Below are 19492 nucleotides of genomic sequence, written 5' to 3' on the forward strand. Positions count from 1 at the left end.
GCCTCTACCATACAACACTACTGTGGCTCAGGACTAGGGCCTCTCCCATACAACAGTACTGTGGCTCAGGCCTCTCCCATACAACACTAATGTGACTCAGGCCTCTCCCATACAACACTACTGTGGCTCAGGACTCGGGCCTCTCCCCTACAACACTACTGTGGCTCAGGCCTCTCCCATACAACACTACTGTGGCTCAGGCCTCTCCCATACAACACTACTGTGGCTCAGGCCTCTCCCATACAACACTACTGTGGCTCAGGACTCGGGCCTCTCCCCTACAACACTACTGTGGCTCAGGACTCGGGCCTCTCCCATACAACACTACTGTGGCTCAGGCCTCTCCCATACAACACTACTGTGGCTCAGGACTCGGGCCTCTCCCCTACAACACTACTCTGGCTCAGGACTCGGGCCTCTCCTCTACAACACTACTGTGGCTCAGGACTCGGGCCTCTCCCATACAACACCACTGTGGCTCAGGACTCGGGCCTCTCCCATACAACACTACTGTGGCTCAGGACCAATTTGCATCCTCTCTCTCATGGACTTGAATTTGTTTGTCTGGTTCTGGAGTTTCCAGACACATGATGTCTTAGTTGTGGAACATGACTTTCAGGATGTGTCTCCTTAAATGAGCTTTTGAATGTGATGCCCATATGGCTGTGTCAGCTCGCTAATGATGAGTAGAGGGATTGGAGCGGTGGCCCGTCAGTCGTCCCCGGGTCCTGTGAGGCTCTGATAAGGCCTCTGCCTCAGAAGCCCAGCCAGCAGAAGAGCTCACTGGTGTGTAGGCAGAAGTAAGAGATAGGATTCACAAGAAAAAAAGAGAGAGTATACCAAGAAAGAAGGGTGACTGGAGTGAGAGAGGGCAAAAAGAGAAAGAAGGAGAAAAGGAGAAATCTTCTCCTCTTGGTAATTATCCTGGCCAGGAGCTCTTCTGTGCCAGCCTGGCGTGAACTCACACCAGAATCCTTTTAGTCACAGTTGTGCTGCAGGGAAAAAAATCTCTTCAAAGGAAGCCATTTCTTCTTCACTTTTAGTTTGCTTTCAGCAGTCACCCTTAAAGGCTTTCGGAGTGATGTTAAGCCTCAGCTTTCTTCAGCAAACGCGTTGTCTTGTCGTGTCGAAAAAAGCAAAGACACATATTGGAGAAATTCCAGATTTTGCAAAGGGAAAAGCCTTTAAAAACTAAAGTCTAAAAACATCTTCCACCTCTCTGCTTTTGCTCTGAAACCTCCCCATACCCTTGGAGAATTGGACCAATCTGTCTTCTTGCCTATATTGACCTGAAATGATTTTGCAGGATGCCCAGCAACAGTCAATGCTAAATAATTGACAGCGAGCCACATGAATCATTAACAAACCCAACCTATGGGGCTGTTTCGTGGCCAACGTACACTATCTCCTGCTCCACTTTCTAAGGAGCATTATCCCGGGCCAGTGAAGCAGTGCATGTCTGAGCCCACTCCAGGGCTAAAGTGGACTGAAAGGCTAGCCAACGCCCTCCCCTCCATTTACCATCCTCCCGTCCTCCTCCGAGGAGGAGGAGATCTCCGTGGAAACAGCATCTTTCCCTTCTTTTTCCTGGAAGAAGCGAGATCCTCGACAGAGTTGAACTCTCAAAGGTCTGCCACCTTATGGCTACCACACAGCTATGTCGCTGTCTTCAACCAGACATGGTGACTGATATTGTCTGTTGCCTGGCGTAGGCAATATTTAGAAATGTTTATTCCTTTGTTTTTTGTTAACCTAAAGATTTTTGGAGAGGTAAGGTTCAGTAATGTACGCTATACTTAATATAATTCCAGATTTGTTGCTCTTGGTTTGTCCAGAAGGTGTTGTTCACTGGAGTATTGGGTTGGAGTCCTAGGGTTCTCCATATCAAAGACCCTCTCCAAGTATAAGTTTAGAAAATAGATCTCCAATGTATCTGAGTCTACACGTTTACCTGAGGCCCGTACACCAGTCTCCCCAGAGTTCTTCTGGTTTGCTGACCCATATTCTCACTGCCCCACTTTCTGCCCCGCACAAGCACACAGAGAAGTAATTAGCAATGCGGAATAATTAGCACAAGGCCCTCCTGTATGCTAACGACCCCTTAATCTCATCCTGCAATGAGAGCCACTAATGGGGATGGCCCACCCTATGTAGGGGAGGTCGAGAGGGAAGAAATGATGATGGGAGATGGTGAAGGGCAGGTTGGATGGGAAGGGAGAGAGGGAGGGAAAAAAGGAGGAAAGAGAAACGAAGAGAGAGAAGCAGGGGTTGAGGGGTAGAGGAGAAAGGGAAAGGCTAAGTGGCCTATAAGTGAATGGATCAGCCTTTAACCAGTTGCTACATGCCTTTTCAGTTAAAGTTAGTGAGCCGTTTAACTCCATTTCATTGTTATCTCTCAATGGCTGTTGGTTGTAACGAGGGGGACATGTTTACTGTCAGCTAACGAACATTACTGATACCATAGCCGTCAGCAGCTCAGCTGTCAGCTAGCTGGCGGTTTTTGGGAGCTAATTTAAGCACCCACTGACAATGTGTCTAACACCTAGACCGCCAGCGGAGCCAACAGCATCCCATCGAACACCGAGCCGGGGGAAATAGGTGGGCGAAACCCAGCTACAGTGATTGGCCTACGAGTATGAAAGCAAGGATCTAAAAATACAAATGTTACGTGTGTGTGTGTGTGTGTTCATGTGGGTGTGGGTGTGCGTGTGCGTGTGTTGATGTTTGTGTGTGCGTGTGCGTGTGCGTGTGCGTGTGCGTGTGCGTGTGCGTGTGTGCGTGCGTGTGTGTGTTGATGTTGGTGTGGGTGCATGTCAGCACATGTGCATGTATGAGTTTGTAGGTCTGTGTAGCCAGTTGTGATGATGCTAATTTCTAAACCTCGCTAGACTAGCAGCACTGCACATATGGTCTAATTAAACACCCATGTCATGCAGTCACTGGGCTGCATGCTAATTGCATTTTCTGATGTATTTAACAATTCATTCTTATGTAATACAAATTAAATCAGTGGAGTTAGCAAGGAGCACACAGCATTTAATTTGAATTGTATCTGTAGATCTGGTACCTTTATGGAATTTTGGAATGTCCTTATAAATCTATCTGGTGGTTATTGCACAGAGATAATAAACGATTTCAGTAGTTTCTTGTCTTTATCACTATTCCTGTCGAGCCATTTCTGCCCTTTCTGCACCACCCTGTACCAGCAGGTTGTAGTAGAGCATATACACACACACAGCCCTGTACCAGCAGGTTGTAGTAGAGCATATACACACACACAGCCCTGTACCAGCAGGTTGTGGTAGAGCATATACACACACACAGCCCTGTACCAGCAGGTTGTAGTAGATACACACACAAAGCACAGCTCTGTACCAGCAGGTTGTAGTAGAGCATATACACACACACCACAGCCCTGTACCAGCAGTTTGTAGTAGAGCATATACACACACACAGCCCTGTACCAGCAGGTTGTAGTAGATACACACACACAGCCCTGTACCAGCAGGTTGTAGTAGATACACACACACAGCCCTGTACCAGCAGGTTGTAGTAGAGCACATACACACACACAGCCCTGTACCAGCAGGTTGTGGTAGCATATACACACACAGCCCTGTACCAGCAGGTTGTAGTAGATACACACAGCACAGGCCTGTACCAGCAGGTTGTGGTAGCATATACACACACAGCCCTGTACCAGCAGGTTGTAGTAGATACACACAGCACAGGCCTGTACCAGCAGGTTGTAGTAGAGCATATACACAAAGCACAGCCCTGTACCAGCAGGTAAACACAGCACCTCAGTGACACACTGACCTACTTTCACTCCAAATTACTGGAAGGGAGGATATCTTCATCAAAGCTGATTGGAGGCGATTGATGAGTCTTAAAAGCACATTACAGTAAGTGTGAAAGTGTTCTTGGCGGTTGAAGGTGTGACTTGTATGTGCTGACCACGATGGCTTGTCTCTTGTGCTTCATGCGGAATGGGCAGGGCCAGTGTCATTGGGAATAGGTGTGTGTGTGTGTGTGTGTGTGTGTGTGTGTGTGTGTGTGTGTGTGTGTGTGTGTTTATGTGTGTGTTTATGGGTGTGTTTATGTGTGTGTTTGAGTGTACACACAATCTGATCTGGGCAGGGCCAGTGTCATTGGGAATAGATGTGTGTGTTGGAGTGAGTGAGTGAGTGTGTGTGTGTGTGTGTGTGTGTGTGTGTGTGTGTGTGTGTGTGTGAGTGTACACACAATCTGATCTGGGCAGGGCCACTGTCATTGGGAATAGATGTGTGTGTTGTGAGTGAGTGAGTGAGTGAGTGAGTGAGTGAGTGAGTGTGTGTGTGTGTGTGTGTGTGTGTGTGTTTGAGCGTACACACAATCTGATCTGTTTGTCTTCTCTCACTCCATCCTTCACTTGTCACTGGTGGAGAAGATGCAAATGTGTAGATGTTTCCCCCCTCCTCCAATTAACGGTAGTGTGTCAAATCTGATTACAGTAAAGGCAAGTCAGTATGAGTGGGAGTGGGAGAGGGAGAGGTGGAGAGATAGACTGAGCCACTGAGCCCTGGAGCCAGCGCACTGGTGCAGCATCTGGTTTGTCCTCATTCATGCCAAACCCTTAAAGCTCTTTCCTTCAGTCTTTGTTTTTTAGTCGTCTTCCTTTCTTTCTGCCTCGTAGCATAACATAGAGGGAAACTGCAGATTGTTGATTAAAAGCAGTCTGTACCACAGGGGGCCATTTTGTTCTCTCATGCTGATAAAATGATACACATGTCTAGCGGCCAGCATCCTACTAGGGGTTAACCTTGTCCTGAGTTTACCACACATCTTTTCGAGGTGTGTGCATAGGCCTGTTTTGACTGACGGTTCCAGTATCTTTTTTATGCGGGACCACTGATTCAGAGAACAGTCTGCTCTTTGTCTTTTTGGGCTTGATTTCTGGCCTCAGTGCAGGATTCAGGAACATCAAATGTTGTTTAACAGTGGTGACAGTGAGGAGAGTGTTTAAAGCCTGTATCTCTTGACTGATTTTTTTTTTTTTTTTCAATTATTATTATCTTTAACATTATTTTACAAGCTGACTGTAGAGCTGGCTAACTCTGTCTGTATCAAGAGTGATTGAATATTTGTACCCGTGTTCCTGTAAACATGTTTGTGCGAGTGAGGGACTGAATTTGTATTGACGAGTGATCATTATTTATGGCAGTTGGTATCATTTGTTCGTGTGATAATCTTCATGTTGATGTGTTAATGTGTGTGTGGGCATCTGGAGGTCTATGTTTGGATGTGTGTCCTGCGTTGGGCTTCTAGGGGCTGTTGAAAGAGCTCTCTGTGCTGCTCTGCCAGGGAACAGACAATTGAGATCTTTGTCATGAACTTTCCCTCTCAGCCCGTGACCGACCATCGCGCTGAAAAGTTGTAGAAAGATAAGCGCTTGCCTAATCAACATGAAATCAGCATGCGTCTCCTTTCTCCTCCTTTCTCCTCCTTCTCCTCACTTTTTTCATTATTAGTCGTCCCCCCCCGCCCCTCCTCTTCCTCTGTGTGTCCAGACACATAGACACTTGCCCACCAGGCTCCTGGAGCTAGCTATGCAGGACCATAGTGAACCATGGGAAATGTATTCATCATTTTCTCTTTTTCTTTTCTTCCTTTTCTTTGTTCATAAAAAGCAGTCTGCAGCTGCTGTGTCACTGGTCAGGACTCCGATGTGTTGGGTTGTTTGTGTTGGAGGTCAGTGCTGGCGTAGACTCCGATGTGTTGGGTTGTTTGTGTTGGAGGTCAGTGCTGGCGTAGACTCCGATGTGTTGGGTTGTTTGTGTTGGAGGTCAGTGCTGTGGTCAGGACTCCGATGTGTTGGGTTGTTTGTGTTGGAGGTCAGTGCTGTGGTCAGGACTCCGATGTGTTGGGTTGTTTGTGTTGGAGGTCTGTGCTGGCGTAGACTGTGTCAGGACTGCGATGCGTTGGGTTGTTTGTGTTGGAGGTCAGTGCTGTGGTCAGGACTCCGATGTGTTGGGTTGTTTGTGTTGGAGGTCTGTGCTAGCGTGTGTCAGGACTCCGATGCGTTGGGTTGTTTGTGTTGGAGGTCTGTGCTGGCGTAGACTGTGTCAGGACTCCGATGCGTTGGGTTGTTTGTGTTGGAGGTCTGTGCTGGCGTAGACTGTGGTCAGGACTCCGATGTGTTGGGTTGTTTGTGTTGGAGGTCTGTGCTGTGGTCAGGACTCCGATGCGTTGGGTTGTTTGTGTTGGAGGTCTGTGCTGGCGTAGACTCCGATGCGTTGGGTTGTTTGTGTTGGAGGTCTGTGCTGTGGTCAGGACTCCGATGTGTTGGGTTGTTTGTGTTGGAGGTCAGTGCTGGCGTAGACTCTGACGGAGTGATTCTCACATACATCTTCTCTTCCACTCTTTTTGTATACTCTCACCTCTCTCTTCTCTCTTTCCTTCTCTCCTCCCCCCTCGCTCCCTCTCTCTCTCTCTCCCCTCCACTCTGACAGAAACCACAGGGAAGGATGTGGTTTGTCATCATGGGTAAGGGTCACTGGGTTGGCCAGGTCAGCCGCTGATGACTTCATCCGTTCGGTTTTATTAAAGAAATGATGAGGTGTGGGCCGACTCGACTGCTCTCCTCCTCCACAAAGAACCTGTTGTCACAGTGCTCAGAGCATTGGAGCACACAGCAGACTGGGCCAGGCACGGAACAATTAACAAAGACGTGCTGGCAGTGAACACCGCAGTTGGAAGAAGAGCACACGTTGCTAAATCTGCAGGACACTTTCTGTCGACCGCCCAAGTTAAACCTTGATGTTCAGTGCTGAAGCTCACTTTTGATTTATTTATGTTACATTTTCTGAAACGTGTCCCTTCTGTTGTTGCTGTGTCTGGGCATGCGTGTGTGTGCATGTGCGTGCGTGTGTGGGTTTTTGTGTGCGTGTGTGTGTGTGTGTGTGTGTGTGTGTGTGGGTTTCGCCTCTTGCAGACCCCTGATGAGACCCCTGATCTTGTTATTTAAATGAATCTAAATTGAGAGTGAATTTGACCTCTACTCACACACACACATTGTATTTCTTCACATGCATACATATAGATTATACTGTCACATCACACACCCAGACTCCCACCTTAGACACAAAGAATTTGTTATCAAGCACCACATTGTGTGATGGCTGACCATGTCCATGAACTATGTGTTGTTAAAGCCGGTTATGGAAATTCACACTCTCTCTCACACACACACACACACACACACACTGACACATTTGAATTATGTAGGTGGCACTACAACTCAAAATAAATATCCAAATTGTCAAACTAGTTGTCCAGACATGCTTTACACATGTGACTATATCAGCAAAATGTATACAACAGTAACACGTCTAATGTGTAGATACAGGCTTTTTGCTATTTTCAACTATTCAACTATTGTTGTTTAGAAACCAAAGTGATCAGTCTATACCTTACAACTAAACTTCTAAACGTGAATATAAGAATCTTGCATTGATGGCCAAAGCTTTTTATTATAAAATAAAAAAGTTTCACAGAGAAACAATATTGTTTCAGAAAACTTCCAACATGAACTGAAAGTAGAAGATTATATTTTCCAGAAAGTAGTCCATGAACAGAATGAATTGTGCCATGTGTTCTATCCTCCAGTGTAGTTACCCTCACAATGAGGATTCTGTCTCTTACAGTGGAGTCTGGTCCCAGAACAGCGCCGGAGTCTGCTTCAGTCTACTGTAGGTTGACTCTTTGTTTGGTCCAGGTGCACAGACCAGTTATATGGGAGAGGAACCATTTCATGAACTCATAGATGACTGGAGAATGAGAGAAGTGTCTCTGTGGGGTTAGGTCCTATAGCATATTGTCTGCCCTTGGATTTTTACACTGACAAGGTACCATAGCAACTATGTCCTGCCATGTTGTGCATTTCAGCTCCACAAAAGTCACACCATCAATCTGATTGTTTTGTACCCCCCCATCACACACACACACACACACACACACACACACACACACACACACACACACACACACACACACACACACACACACACACACATTTATCAGGGTGGTTTTGGTGACTAAGGAAAAAGGTGTGACGGCCAAGATGTCCCCAGCTTCCTGTACATCAGTGCACACATTGACACTCCAACATGTTTCTGTCTGTTTGGCTTTATGTCCTCCTAAAACCAATGGAGAGTGTGTGGTGTGTGTCTCTTGCTCTGTCACATAAAGAGGACATTATCAGAGCTGTCTCTGAGCCACCGCCCACACCCACAGCGCCTTAATCTCACCCAGTCCTCTCTGTCCACCCACACCCACAGCGCCTCAACCTCACCCAGTCCTCTCTGTCCCCCGTCACCCACAGCTCTGTCCCCCGTCACCCACAGCGCCTCAACCTCACCCAGTCCTCTCTGTCCCCCACACCCACAGCGCCTCAACCTCACCCAGTCCTCTCTGTCCCCCACACCCACAGCGCCTCAACCTCACCCAGTCCTCTCTGTCCCCCACACCCACAGCGCCTCAACCTCACTCAGTCCTCTCTGTCCCCCGACACCCGCAGCGCCTCAACCTCACCCAGTCCTCTCTGTCCCCCCACACCCACAGCGCCTCAACCTCACCCAGTCCTCTCTGTCCCCCGTCTCCCTGCGTTTAAAGAACGGTCCTCAGTCCAGCGACTTGTGTGTGTGACCACGCATGTGTAACGGTCCTCAGTCCAGCGTCTTGTGTGTGTGACCACGCATGTGTAAGGGAAGGTGTGTGTGAAGTGTTAAACAAAAAAAAGAGGAATCATGGGTGATCTTTTCCTCCTGTTCACGGCTGCCGTTTCAAAATGTCTCCTTTTGTTCCGTGCAGCTGATGTTGGAGCATGCTCTCTTTGTGTTTACACTCTTCTTGCCAAAAACAAAATACCCTGGCATTTGGCTCAGACATGTGCAGGTCTGTCTGTCTGTCTGTCTGTCTGTCTGTCTGTCTGTCTGTCTGTCAACAACCCCCCCCCCCCCACACACACACACACACACACTTCTCAAACACACAACCTCAGATAGCTCAGGTTTGTGTTTATTTTTTCAGGGTGTGTGTTTATACTTATGGAGTGACGTTCCTGTGAATAGCATCAGTGCGTGGGACGGGTATTGTTTGATATGTTTGGTCCTCTTCTAAAAGCGGTATGAATGTATTCTTCTCTGTTTATCTCCACAGAGGAACACTGTTGTTTGGGTGTTTTCATTTATTTAATTATTTTCTCTGTGTGTGTGTTTATTTTGGTCTGAATAGTTTGTTGTTTATGTATTTATATGCCTTTTGTTTATTAGGACCTGGTATGTCTTGGTCTCAAATGCCATGCCTCAACACCTTGCTTGCATGTCAGTGGCGTAGGATCCTTGGGAAGAGGGCAGAGAGAAGCCCAGCTCATTGTGAAGGAGGCTCAGAGAGGCACACTGTGGAGCTTAGCTCCTCTGCATTAGTCATCCCCCCTGTACCTGAGTGCAGGCAGAAGCCTAATCTGGCATGACAGGCGCTGGCTGGCCTCCCTGCGTTTGCATTGCCCAATTGTTCAGAATATCAATTGCTCTTTTTCGATCGCCCCAAAAATCCACCCACCCTAATGACTCACACAAAGACAACAGAAAGCGCACACATACCAACAAAATAAAACTTGTGGGCACATTTTGTCAGAGCGACAAAGCCAGCTTTGCACAAAAGGAGCTTGACATTTTATCCGACTGACAGACAGCAGTGTATGGCAAGAGAGGAGAGGTTCTGACAAAGACTGGTGTCCATGGAAACCATTTAACCAAGAATGGAGGGGAATTTTTATTTATTCATAATTAACCCCGTTTGGGGGAGGAGTAGACATCCAGGGCGGAAAAACCTACATGTCTGCATCCGTGAGTGTGGTCGTCTCTCTGGGGTATCCACCCGTGTGTGTGTGTGTGCGTGCGTGTGTGTGCGTGTGTGTATATGTCAGCACAAGCACTGGGAGGAATTTAGACATGTACAAATACTGAATTTTATGCATATCAAGAAGATATGCATAAAGCAAAAAACACTATCAACACTATCAAGAGCAGACCACTGAAGCGGTAGCACCCTCCTTTAGCTTTCCCTGCACCAGGAATGTCCGCATCCCCCCGCAAATATTGACCTCAAAGCCTACTTAGCTCTTGTGTGTGCATATGTACGAATATATTAACACATATGCACAGCCACATCTGTAGGTGTACACAGTAACAGAAAAAGGAAATTCTTTTGGAAATTTTGCTAAGCAATGACAAACTGTTGCCAAACCAGCTGATAACCAGCCTATGAGGTTAGTGTATATAAACAAAATGTACAGCACATATGCGTACATATCAGTGTCTAGCATAAAAGAAAACTGCTTAGACTCGACTATCAAATATCTTCCCGTTTAAAATCTGCACAAAACGTATTATATATAGTAGATAAAGATATATTGTATATTAAATATAAAGAGCTCTTCCAGGAAAGATTGGTGTGGTTTTCTAATGTACACAACCAACACTGATTGTGTTTTAAAAGCACTTAAACTCTAACTTAAATGCTATTACTGTAACTTTACCACGTGGCAGTGCATAAGTGCCTCTTTCCTCTTAAAATGTTGAGGTTTTGCTGGTAGAAGGAAATGTGAGCTTGGTAACTGTGTGGTTGTCATCACTATTATGGAAAAGCCTTATTGCCTAAAGCTAACCTAACTGAATGTCTTGTTCAAACGCATTACTGTATTTGGTTGTGTGGAAACATCTAATAAAGACAATTGGTGTGATAGACTGCAGATATCATACTGTTCACATACTAATATCTAAGGGTGCACTGAGGCATCATCTCTCTCCAGGATTGAGTACTAGTCCTGGGCCTTCTTGGTCTTCAGTGATCTTGGTTGATCTCTTGGTTGAGGCATCATCTCTCTCCAGGATTGAGTACTAGTCCTGGGCCTTCTTGGTCTTCAGTGATCTTGGTTGAGGCATCATCTCTCTCCAGGATTGAGTACTAGTCCTGGGCCTTCTTGGTCTTCAGTGATCTTGGTTGAGGCATCATCTTTCTCCAGGATTGAGTACTAGTCCTGGGCCTTCTTGGTCTTCAGTGATCTTGGTTGATCTCTTGGTTGAGGCATCATCTCTCTCCAGGATTGAGTACTAGTCCTGGGCCTTCTTGGTCTTCAGTGATCTTGGTTGAGGCATCATCTTTCTCCAGGATTGAGTACTAGTCCTGGGCCTTCTTGGTCTTCAGTGATCTTGGTTGAGGCATCATCTTTCTCCAGGATTGAGTACTAGTCCTGGGCCTTCTTGGTTTTCTGTGATCTTGGTTGATCTCTTGGTTGAGGCATCATCTTTCCCCAGGATTGTTTGGAGGGTTAATTGTGTGAACGATGCTGATACGCATTTATTACTGGCAGCTTTTGTGATGTCTATGGTCATTTAAGATGTTTAATTGGGTTGCTCTTTGTTATCTTGATTAACTCACAGAGCATATTCTACAGTCTGCAACACAATTTGTACATGATGAAGTACTTCCAGACTGCCAACATCTGTCACGCAGATCAGATGTCCAGATGCCTTCTTGTCCTGAAAGGTTTGCCAACATTGGACCTCATTCTCAAACTTTTTCTGAAGTTTCTTCTGAAATGTTTCTTACGGACTTCGGAAAAACAACGTAAGAAAAACATATCCGCTGGATTCATGAAGTGTTCTGAGCTGTGCTCCCCGGAAGAGGTTTCTTAAATTGAAAGCGCGTTCTCGTGCAGCTGGATTTGCATACATACACGCCCCGCCAGCTCCTTATAAGGGCACGCAACCGTAGTGACGTGCACAGTCGGAATCGACCGAATCCACGCAAATGCAACTCGAAAGCGAGTCATGTCAAAGCGGAAAGCGAGCACCGCTCGAGTAAACGCAGATCTAACTTCACCGGTGCAGAGGTGGAGGTACTGTTGCAGGATGTAGATGTGTGCATTCTATTCCACAATGGCTATATCAACGCGATTGAGTTAAGTGCTTATTTATTTAATAGTCAGATTATTCAGATATTGTATATAATATGGTTGTGTACAAAGCTTTAACATAGCCTAGGTTGTAGCCAAGGCTGTGGATTAACAATGTAATAAAGTTCTCTATTTTTAAAGCTAGCAGACCAAATACAACTATTTTCTTAAGGTTCTAAATGCATCGCAATAAGTAGGCCTACTAAAGAAGGTTGGATCAGTTCATCCCAATATGAAGATGACAGTGACTTGCCTTACAAAATATCTTCTTACATTTTTCTGTTTAAGGTGTCCACACACACACATTTGTAATAATTACAATTCTGGTCATGATGTATACATGCAAAAACATGCTGGCCACTACATCAAATATAGTATGCACTTTATTCTGTACTTTTAAAAATCGAAGGTTCACTTGACAGATACCCTTTGTAGATGTCTAGACGGTGAGGGTCAGAGTTAGGGGGCTCATACTCAGACGTGTGCTTGGGGCACCCAGTGGCCCTAGACAACACCCCATGCATGGTGTCGTGTCGTTGGCCTAATTCAACAAAACAGAGGAAGGAAGACGCCCAGAGCATAACCCTAAGTGCTACTAAGTGCTCACAAGTGGTGGTTTGTTAAGGCTGGCGAGGTATTATTAGGCTGTGTTGTGGGAAGGTTTCAGTGTATCGTGTGCTTTATTTGCTGTAGTCTCTGGCACCTTTTCTCTAGCACATGTGTGGTTGGTTGTGTCACCTTAGGGTGCCTACAGGGTTTGAACCCCAGTGTCCTCCTAATCTGGTTTCAGCCTGGGGGACGGCCTATTCCACAACAGCCTCTTGTCTACCCCACATTGGACATGTCTACGAGGAACCATCCATGTCCATGGCATTCAGCATGTCACACAACAGAGGGCATGTCTACCAGAGAAATCCTCTCTAATCCTCCAGTTTGATACTTTTCTGTTGTCATGTTTTAGAGAAACACCATGCCTGTTCCTCCTGTTGCCTCCTCCTGCTTCAGCCTTGGCTCTTGAGTGTCTCAGTAGTCTCCATACTCCATGTCCGTCTTTCTTGATGTGCAGTACGATTTAGGTCAGTAAAGTTTACATGCCTAAGTCTCTCACGAGGCTGGGAGCCTGATCTGCATGAGAGTCCAAAACAACCCATTTGTTTTCATTGTTTCCCAACGCTATTTTGTTCTTTAAGTAGAAGTCGGATTGGCTTGTAGGGGCTGTCATTTTCCCTGAGCATTATTTTGTAGTGCTTCAGTACTGATATTCAGTTCTGAATGACCATATCTATATACATATACAAAGAGAGAGTATATGTGGTTATGAATCTGCACTAGTACACATTACAGCCCCTCCCTAATGGTGAATAAATAAGAAAGAAAACTGTGCTCTGTTTGAAACATACTAGGTGTTGCAGTTCTGTTAGGTGACAGTTGTCTTTTTAGATCGTAATGCTCCGGTGAAGGAAGTGGGAGTTGGGAATCAGAGGCTGGCATTGGCATCTTTTAAGAGGTAGGCCACAACAGGCAGTGTCTGATTTCAATACCTGTATCAGGTGGGTGGCATGATGTCCTGTCTTTACTAGTTTACATATCAGTTGGACTGATGGATAGAGGTCCTCTCCAGAAGCTGATTGTTGGACTTCAAAATCAAATAGATTGGTTTTTTTACATTTTCCAGCTATTAATGGTAATTTGGGTTTTAAAAGGAAGTTGTCCCTCCAAACAGAAGATAAGTGTGCCAGAACCTCTTTTTAATCCCTGAAATGATCTAAGTGGTGGTTTTTTTTTCTGGATGCACTCACCATATGCCAGCCAACAGCACATTTCAAATCTCCAGGCCAACCGTTCCGTACCTAAAGCTGTGTGTGTGTAAGTGGGAAAGCATCGCTGGAAATGGATGTGTTCTGGGCCATTATGCTGCTACTGTTGCTGCTGTTGCTGCTGTTTCTGTCACACTGAGCATCTCTGAAGGCTGCTCTGATGTGTGGATCTATCCAAGCTTGCTTTCCCTTTATTCACTGTGAAGTCTGTTCCTCCAGCTTTCTCTCCTCTCTCTTTCTCCATCTCTTGCTGCTATTCTCTCTCTCTCTCTCTCTCTAGCCAATTCCACAAGCTGCTCTGACAAGTGACATGTATACTTTTTTTTTCCTTTCATGGAAGTGTGCAAATTTTAAAAACATACAGAAAACTGTTGCCCTCGACGACAAATAATTTATGAGAAGAGCCTTTTTATGTCATTCTCTTCTCACCCTCTCTGGATTGACGGTCTGTGAGAGAATACTTTGCACAGAGATGTCATCTGAGAAAAATCGACTGTAACTCGCTATGTTTAATTCAGAGATTGTGGAGCAGACATTTTATGATGGCAGGCCGGTTGCCAGGACGGGCACCCTTCACATTCTCCTCTGCATCAGAATAATCCCTTATGATACTCGCTGGTACTTTATATTTTCATGGCATCCTCATTCAACTTTCCAACACCAAAACTGAATCCTTCCTGCATTCTGACCAGTGGTATTCCATCACTAATGGGCAGCATTGTGTGGGCCGTATGCATGCAACACTTTTCTTAGAGCAGCATTTTTGAACTCTTAGTAATTCTGGGTATGATGTTGCATTGTTTTTTTCGGCTCTTAAAAGGAACACGTCACCGTTGATCACTCCTCAGGGTGACAACGAATGTATGAACAAATATAAACAATCTGACGTGTGTGACACTTTCTGACACACAAGCTCTTTGTCACTTGCCGCATGCTGTTATGTGAGCAAGAGCGCTCCTTCACACTTTCTGCTCCTTGTGAGTTAGGCCTTCTAGATGTAGGTTACTATGACGACACCTTGTGAGTTAGGCCTACTAGATGTAGGTTACTATGACGACACCTTGTGAGTTAGGCCTACTAGATGTAGGTTACTATGACGACACCTTGTGAGTTAGGCCTACTAGATGTAGGTTACTATGACGACACCTTGTGAGTTAGGCCTACTAGATGTGGGTTACTAGGACGACACCTTGTGAGTTAGGCCTACTAGATATAGGTTACTAGGATGACACCTTGTGAGTTAGGCCTACTAGATGTAGGTTACTATGACAACCCCCCCGTTATTCAGTTAGATTGCCATTAAGAACAATCCTAAGAATGCCGGCTTTGTTTGAACACTGAACCACACAAAGCCGGCATTCTGCTGCCCTGGTGTGGGTTTGGAGATAGCATGCCGGCATTCTGCCGCCCAGGTGTGGGTTTGGAGATAGCATGCCAGCGTTCCAGTAACAGAAGTGTGCCGTTTAACATTAGGGGCATCGAGCAGAGCAACGGGCAAAGTCCAGTGCACATGAACTAAAGCTAGTTTAATACCATGAGCAAGCACATGTGTAGTTCATGCGTGATGGACTTTGCTCGTTGCTTTGCACATTGCCTGAAATGAGGGCCCAGCATCTGTGATGCCATGTTCAAGACCACTTGGAACTTGGATGTTTTGAACTCTGAAAACTGTACTGGAAATGCCACTTGAGACAGACCGGTGACTCCGAAACTTGGAGAAAAAAATATCCCTGGTTTCAGTGAAGTGCGACATTTAATCAATTTGACTACGAACCTATAACTATAACAGAGACCTTAACTATCAAAGGTTCAAAACTTTTGTAAATGCGTGAGAAGATGCTTATAGGTGAAGTGTGGCAAAATGAAGAATAAAAATGTCGTACCTAATTATTGGTACCCAGCAGATAGAAGGAGAATCCACTGATGAGTCATCACCACATTATTGTGTTTACCTTTGGCTCACACACATTAAAGTCGGAGCTGGGAAATATCACGTTGGACGTTCCAAATTCCGGAATAAACTAGCCTACCTGTTGCTTTCAAAAACAATACACTTAGTGTCAGCATTTTGGTTAGCTGCTAGGCTGCGTCACACTCCTACCCCGCCATGGTGGCTCTCCCTTTTACACAGACGTTAATCCAGCTCTGTGACTACCTCCGCTGCTGCATTAAAGGCAGAACAACAATGGTCCCCCATTTTGTGTGTGTACCTTTTATACAGAATGGCGAGGTGGAATAAAGGTGCAACCTTTTCTGCCTTGAATGGGCTGTATAAAAGGGACTACAGCCACAGACACAGAGATCACACACTCACATGAATCGTCCTGAAAACTTGGCTTGGACACATACCCTTTCTGTCACAGATGTGCAAGAACTTAAACTCACACTTGCATAGCATAGTAGGGCATTTTCAGTACACACATATTTAGACATTTGGCATGCACATTCCCATCCTCCTATGCGCACGCATACACACACACAGAAAGCCTCCAGAAAGCCCATCCATCACATCGCAGCATGTCCCTCTGGATGACACTAATGCAAGGACACAGTTTGACTGTGACAGTTCTGAGAGACGCATGAGTACTCTTAGGCTTTTGCTCTGCTGCTTTGGCCACAGTCAAGTTTGAAGGCACTTTTGCCTGTGGTCCTGTGTGACAGGGGGAGATATGACCACAGAAGCGCCTAGGTTCAGTCACACACTGTCTTTGCACTGAAAGTCATGGGATTGGGTTGTTGTGAAGACTTTGATGTTTAGCTCCCCAAACCACTTCATCCTTGTGCTCTGTGTGTCTGTATGTGGGCTGATATGCTCGTGTCTGAAAAGCATCACGATGTTAAAAACATATTTCATTTCATTTATCACATTGCTGCTGTTAATGCAGTAAGCATGTCCAAACGTGGCAGAAATACAGCCTTGTTTTACGGAGAGAGGTTTTTCCATATCAACGTGGTTGTTGCCGTGTGAACAGTCTTGATCTACGGAGAGAGGTTTTTCCATATCAAAATGGTTGTTGCTGTGTGAACAGTCAACTGCCCCAGATTCCCTCTTGTGTGGCTGCCTCCCGTGGGGTCAGCCCAAGATAACATTTCCCCTTTTTTGCTCTTAATTATGGATGATGATAATGTAAGGTCTAATTAATGTCCATGTCATTAATGTGCTGTGACACCCCATCTCTCCCTGTGGCACTTCACATCCCTTCACAGCCCCCCCACCCCCCCCCCCCCCCCCCCCCCCCCCCCCCCCCCCACCCCCAGTGCTGGACGCTGATTCTGTGAAAGGCTGTTGCCACTCTCCACTCTCCACCTCCGAGCTTCACTAAGAGTCTAATCTTTGCTCTGTGCCTATTTGCCTTTGTGAATAATGTCTTCAGATTCGAAGGGTTGTGATGTGTGCTGCAGTACTCGGTTGAATGAATAACATGATGGGCAGCTCCACCATGTTGAAATGGAGCTCACAATCCTGTGGGTTGAGACTCGTTCAACAGCAGACATTTTAAGTCTCACCTTTTCTCTCGATATCTCTGTTTCTCATGAGTAGAAAGGTGAGCCATGGGATAACCCTGGGGGTGCTTGTGCCTGGAGCTGAAGGGGAGTTGGAGCGACACCCGCACAGTGTTTCATTATCTCCCCTCCTGTCCTGTTGTCTTTCAGGAACGTGAGAAGGTCCTCGTGGAGTTCAACCATCAGCAGCTGCTGGAGTTCTATCACAAGGTCACTACCCGCTCTGCTGCTGTTTTGTTTCATGTGCCCAAGACATGATTCTATTCTTGTTACAAACTGTCAGTTTTCTTCTTTGTTTTGTTTTTTTTCTTGCAGCTGGAGATGATCCAAGGTCAGTTGGACTCGCTCACATGATGCCACCTCCCCACCTCCCCACCTCCCCGGCCCCCTTCATCCAGTGGAAGGACTGGAGGCTGGGCTATCAGTGTGCTGAGCAGGAGAAACAGACAATTGATGAATTATTGTATGATTATGTGAATTGTTCTTCTGAACAGCTCTTGTATTTTAATAATTTTGTATTCAGACCCTGACGTTGAGTGCATTCTTTGTGTATAGAAAAATAAATAAGACTTTTTTTTCTCACTTTCAGTGTCATGCGTGATCTGTTTTTTGCCATTTGGTGGCCTATTGTATGGTAGTGCTTCTGATATCAGATATATAATGCTTTCTCTTCAGATAACAGATATATAATGCTTTCTCTTCTGATAACAGATATATAATGCTTTCTCTTCAGATATCAGATATATAGTGCTTTCTGATCTGATATCAGATATATAGTGCTTTCTCTTCAGATATATAATGCTTTCTCTTCTGATATCAGATATATAGTGCTTTCTGATCTGACTGCTCCACTGTGTGTTAAACAGTGTTTTTGTCTAGCAGGTGTCAATGCCGGCACAAGCTTTCACAAGTGCCTCTCATAATCTCAGCAATCATCAGCTCCAGTCTAGACTCTAGAGCTCCAACCGGAGGTCTCACCCGCCCTCATCAGGAGATGAGGATTCGGGGAAACATCACAGGACATGTGGCGTCTCTCTCCACAGCGATGATGACACCATGAGGAGCTGCTGTTTTAGAAGCATGGCTCCCTTAACGCTCTGATGTTGTTCATCAACTGGTTGTCATCTCTTCACACTCTTTGACGGTAGGATGACACTTTTGGTCAGACGGGACATCCAGCGTGTTGGTATCCATCTGAAGGTATGGCATGGTGAAGCTCTTAACCTATATTGTGACTACAGAGCTTTGGAAGCGTGCCGTTCAGATGATGTAACATGCTGCTAATTAAGCTAACCTCCCACACGTGTCGGGTGATAAAAACAATGCATGCATTTGCATTTTTTATCAGTTTTTCCTTTTTTCCTTTTACCCCTCTGACCTGGAATAGCTCACAGTTAAAAAAAGAGAGTGAGCCTTGTGAGTTCAACCTTGTTGTCAAGATTTAACACCCAACACTCACGTCTGAAGACAGCTGCCATCTTAGCCCAATTTACACCCACCCCCCCACCCCCCCCCACATGCACCCCCTAACCTCACGAGCACAAACACAGACGCACACAAGGAGCCGGAGGCAGGACCGCGTTACCCAGCAGGCTGAGCAGATGGAGCCTCGGAGGCAGCAGCGCAAGAGGGACCATGCTGAACTGCTCCAGCAGAGCAGACACGCAGCTCTCAAAGTGTGTACCTTAGAACGCTGTGTGATGCACACTCATACAGCCATGTGTGTGTGTGATCAGTGACGTCATGGTACGCGGTAAACCTGAGGAAATTAGGATTGTGAGATTGTGGGATTAGGAAACAGCTTGTGTATTTAATTTATACTGTGAAATGTTGCCTACTTGGCTGTTTAGTATAGAAGCCTAATGGTTGGATTCTGAACCATAAGCCCTAAGAAATGGACAGTCTGCAGGGCCCTCTGTCTTGATCGCCATCTCAAGATAGATGTGGATAAAGCTGTGGGTCTGGAACACAACGGTGCTATTTTTGTCATGTTTGAAGCTTTTTCGTTTTAGAATTATTCATTGAAATGCCTTGCTGCATCAGAACGAAAAAACCACGCCACGTGAAAAGAAGCGGGAAAATCTTTTTGTGAAATGTATTTGAACAGCTCACTGAAATCTCAGGATGCTTCTCTCCACTGACTGCTGTGTTTCTATACACACAGCAGTCCCAT

At 45.8% G+C, this 19492-nt stretch overlaps 1 protein-coding gene across 1 annotated transcript in view; it reads left to right on the forward strand.

Annotated features, from left to right (window-relative positions):
- commd10 (COMM domain containing 10) overlaps positions 1–17901 on the forward strand; it is a 39353-nt gene extending 21452 nt beyond the window's left edge. Inside the window, exons 6-7 of the mRNA XM_012835913.3 lie at positions 17470–17529; positions 17635–17901. Coding sequence (XP_012691367.1) covers positions 17470–17529; positions 17635–17673 — 99 coding nt within the window. The 3' untranslated portion in view covers positions 17674–17901. The remainder of the gene's footprint in view (positions 1–17469; positions 17530–17634) is intronic.
- Positions 17902–19492: the final 1591 nt, after the last annotated feature.

Source organism: Clupea harengus, chromosome 7 (genome assembly GCF_900700415.2).
Source record: "Clupea harengus chromosome 7, Ch_v2.0.2, whole genome shotgun sequence".
In the NCBI taxonomy this organism is placed as follows: domain Eukaryota; kingdom Metazoa; phylum Chordata; class Actinopteri; order Clupeiformes; family Clupeidae; genus Clupea; species Clupea harengus.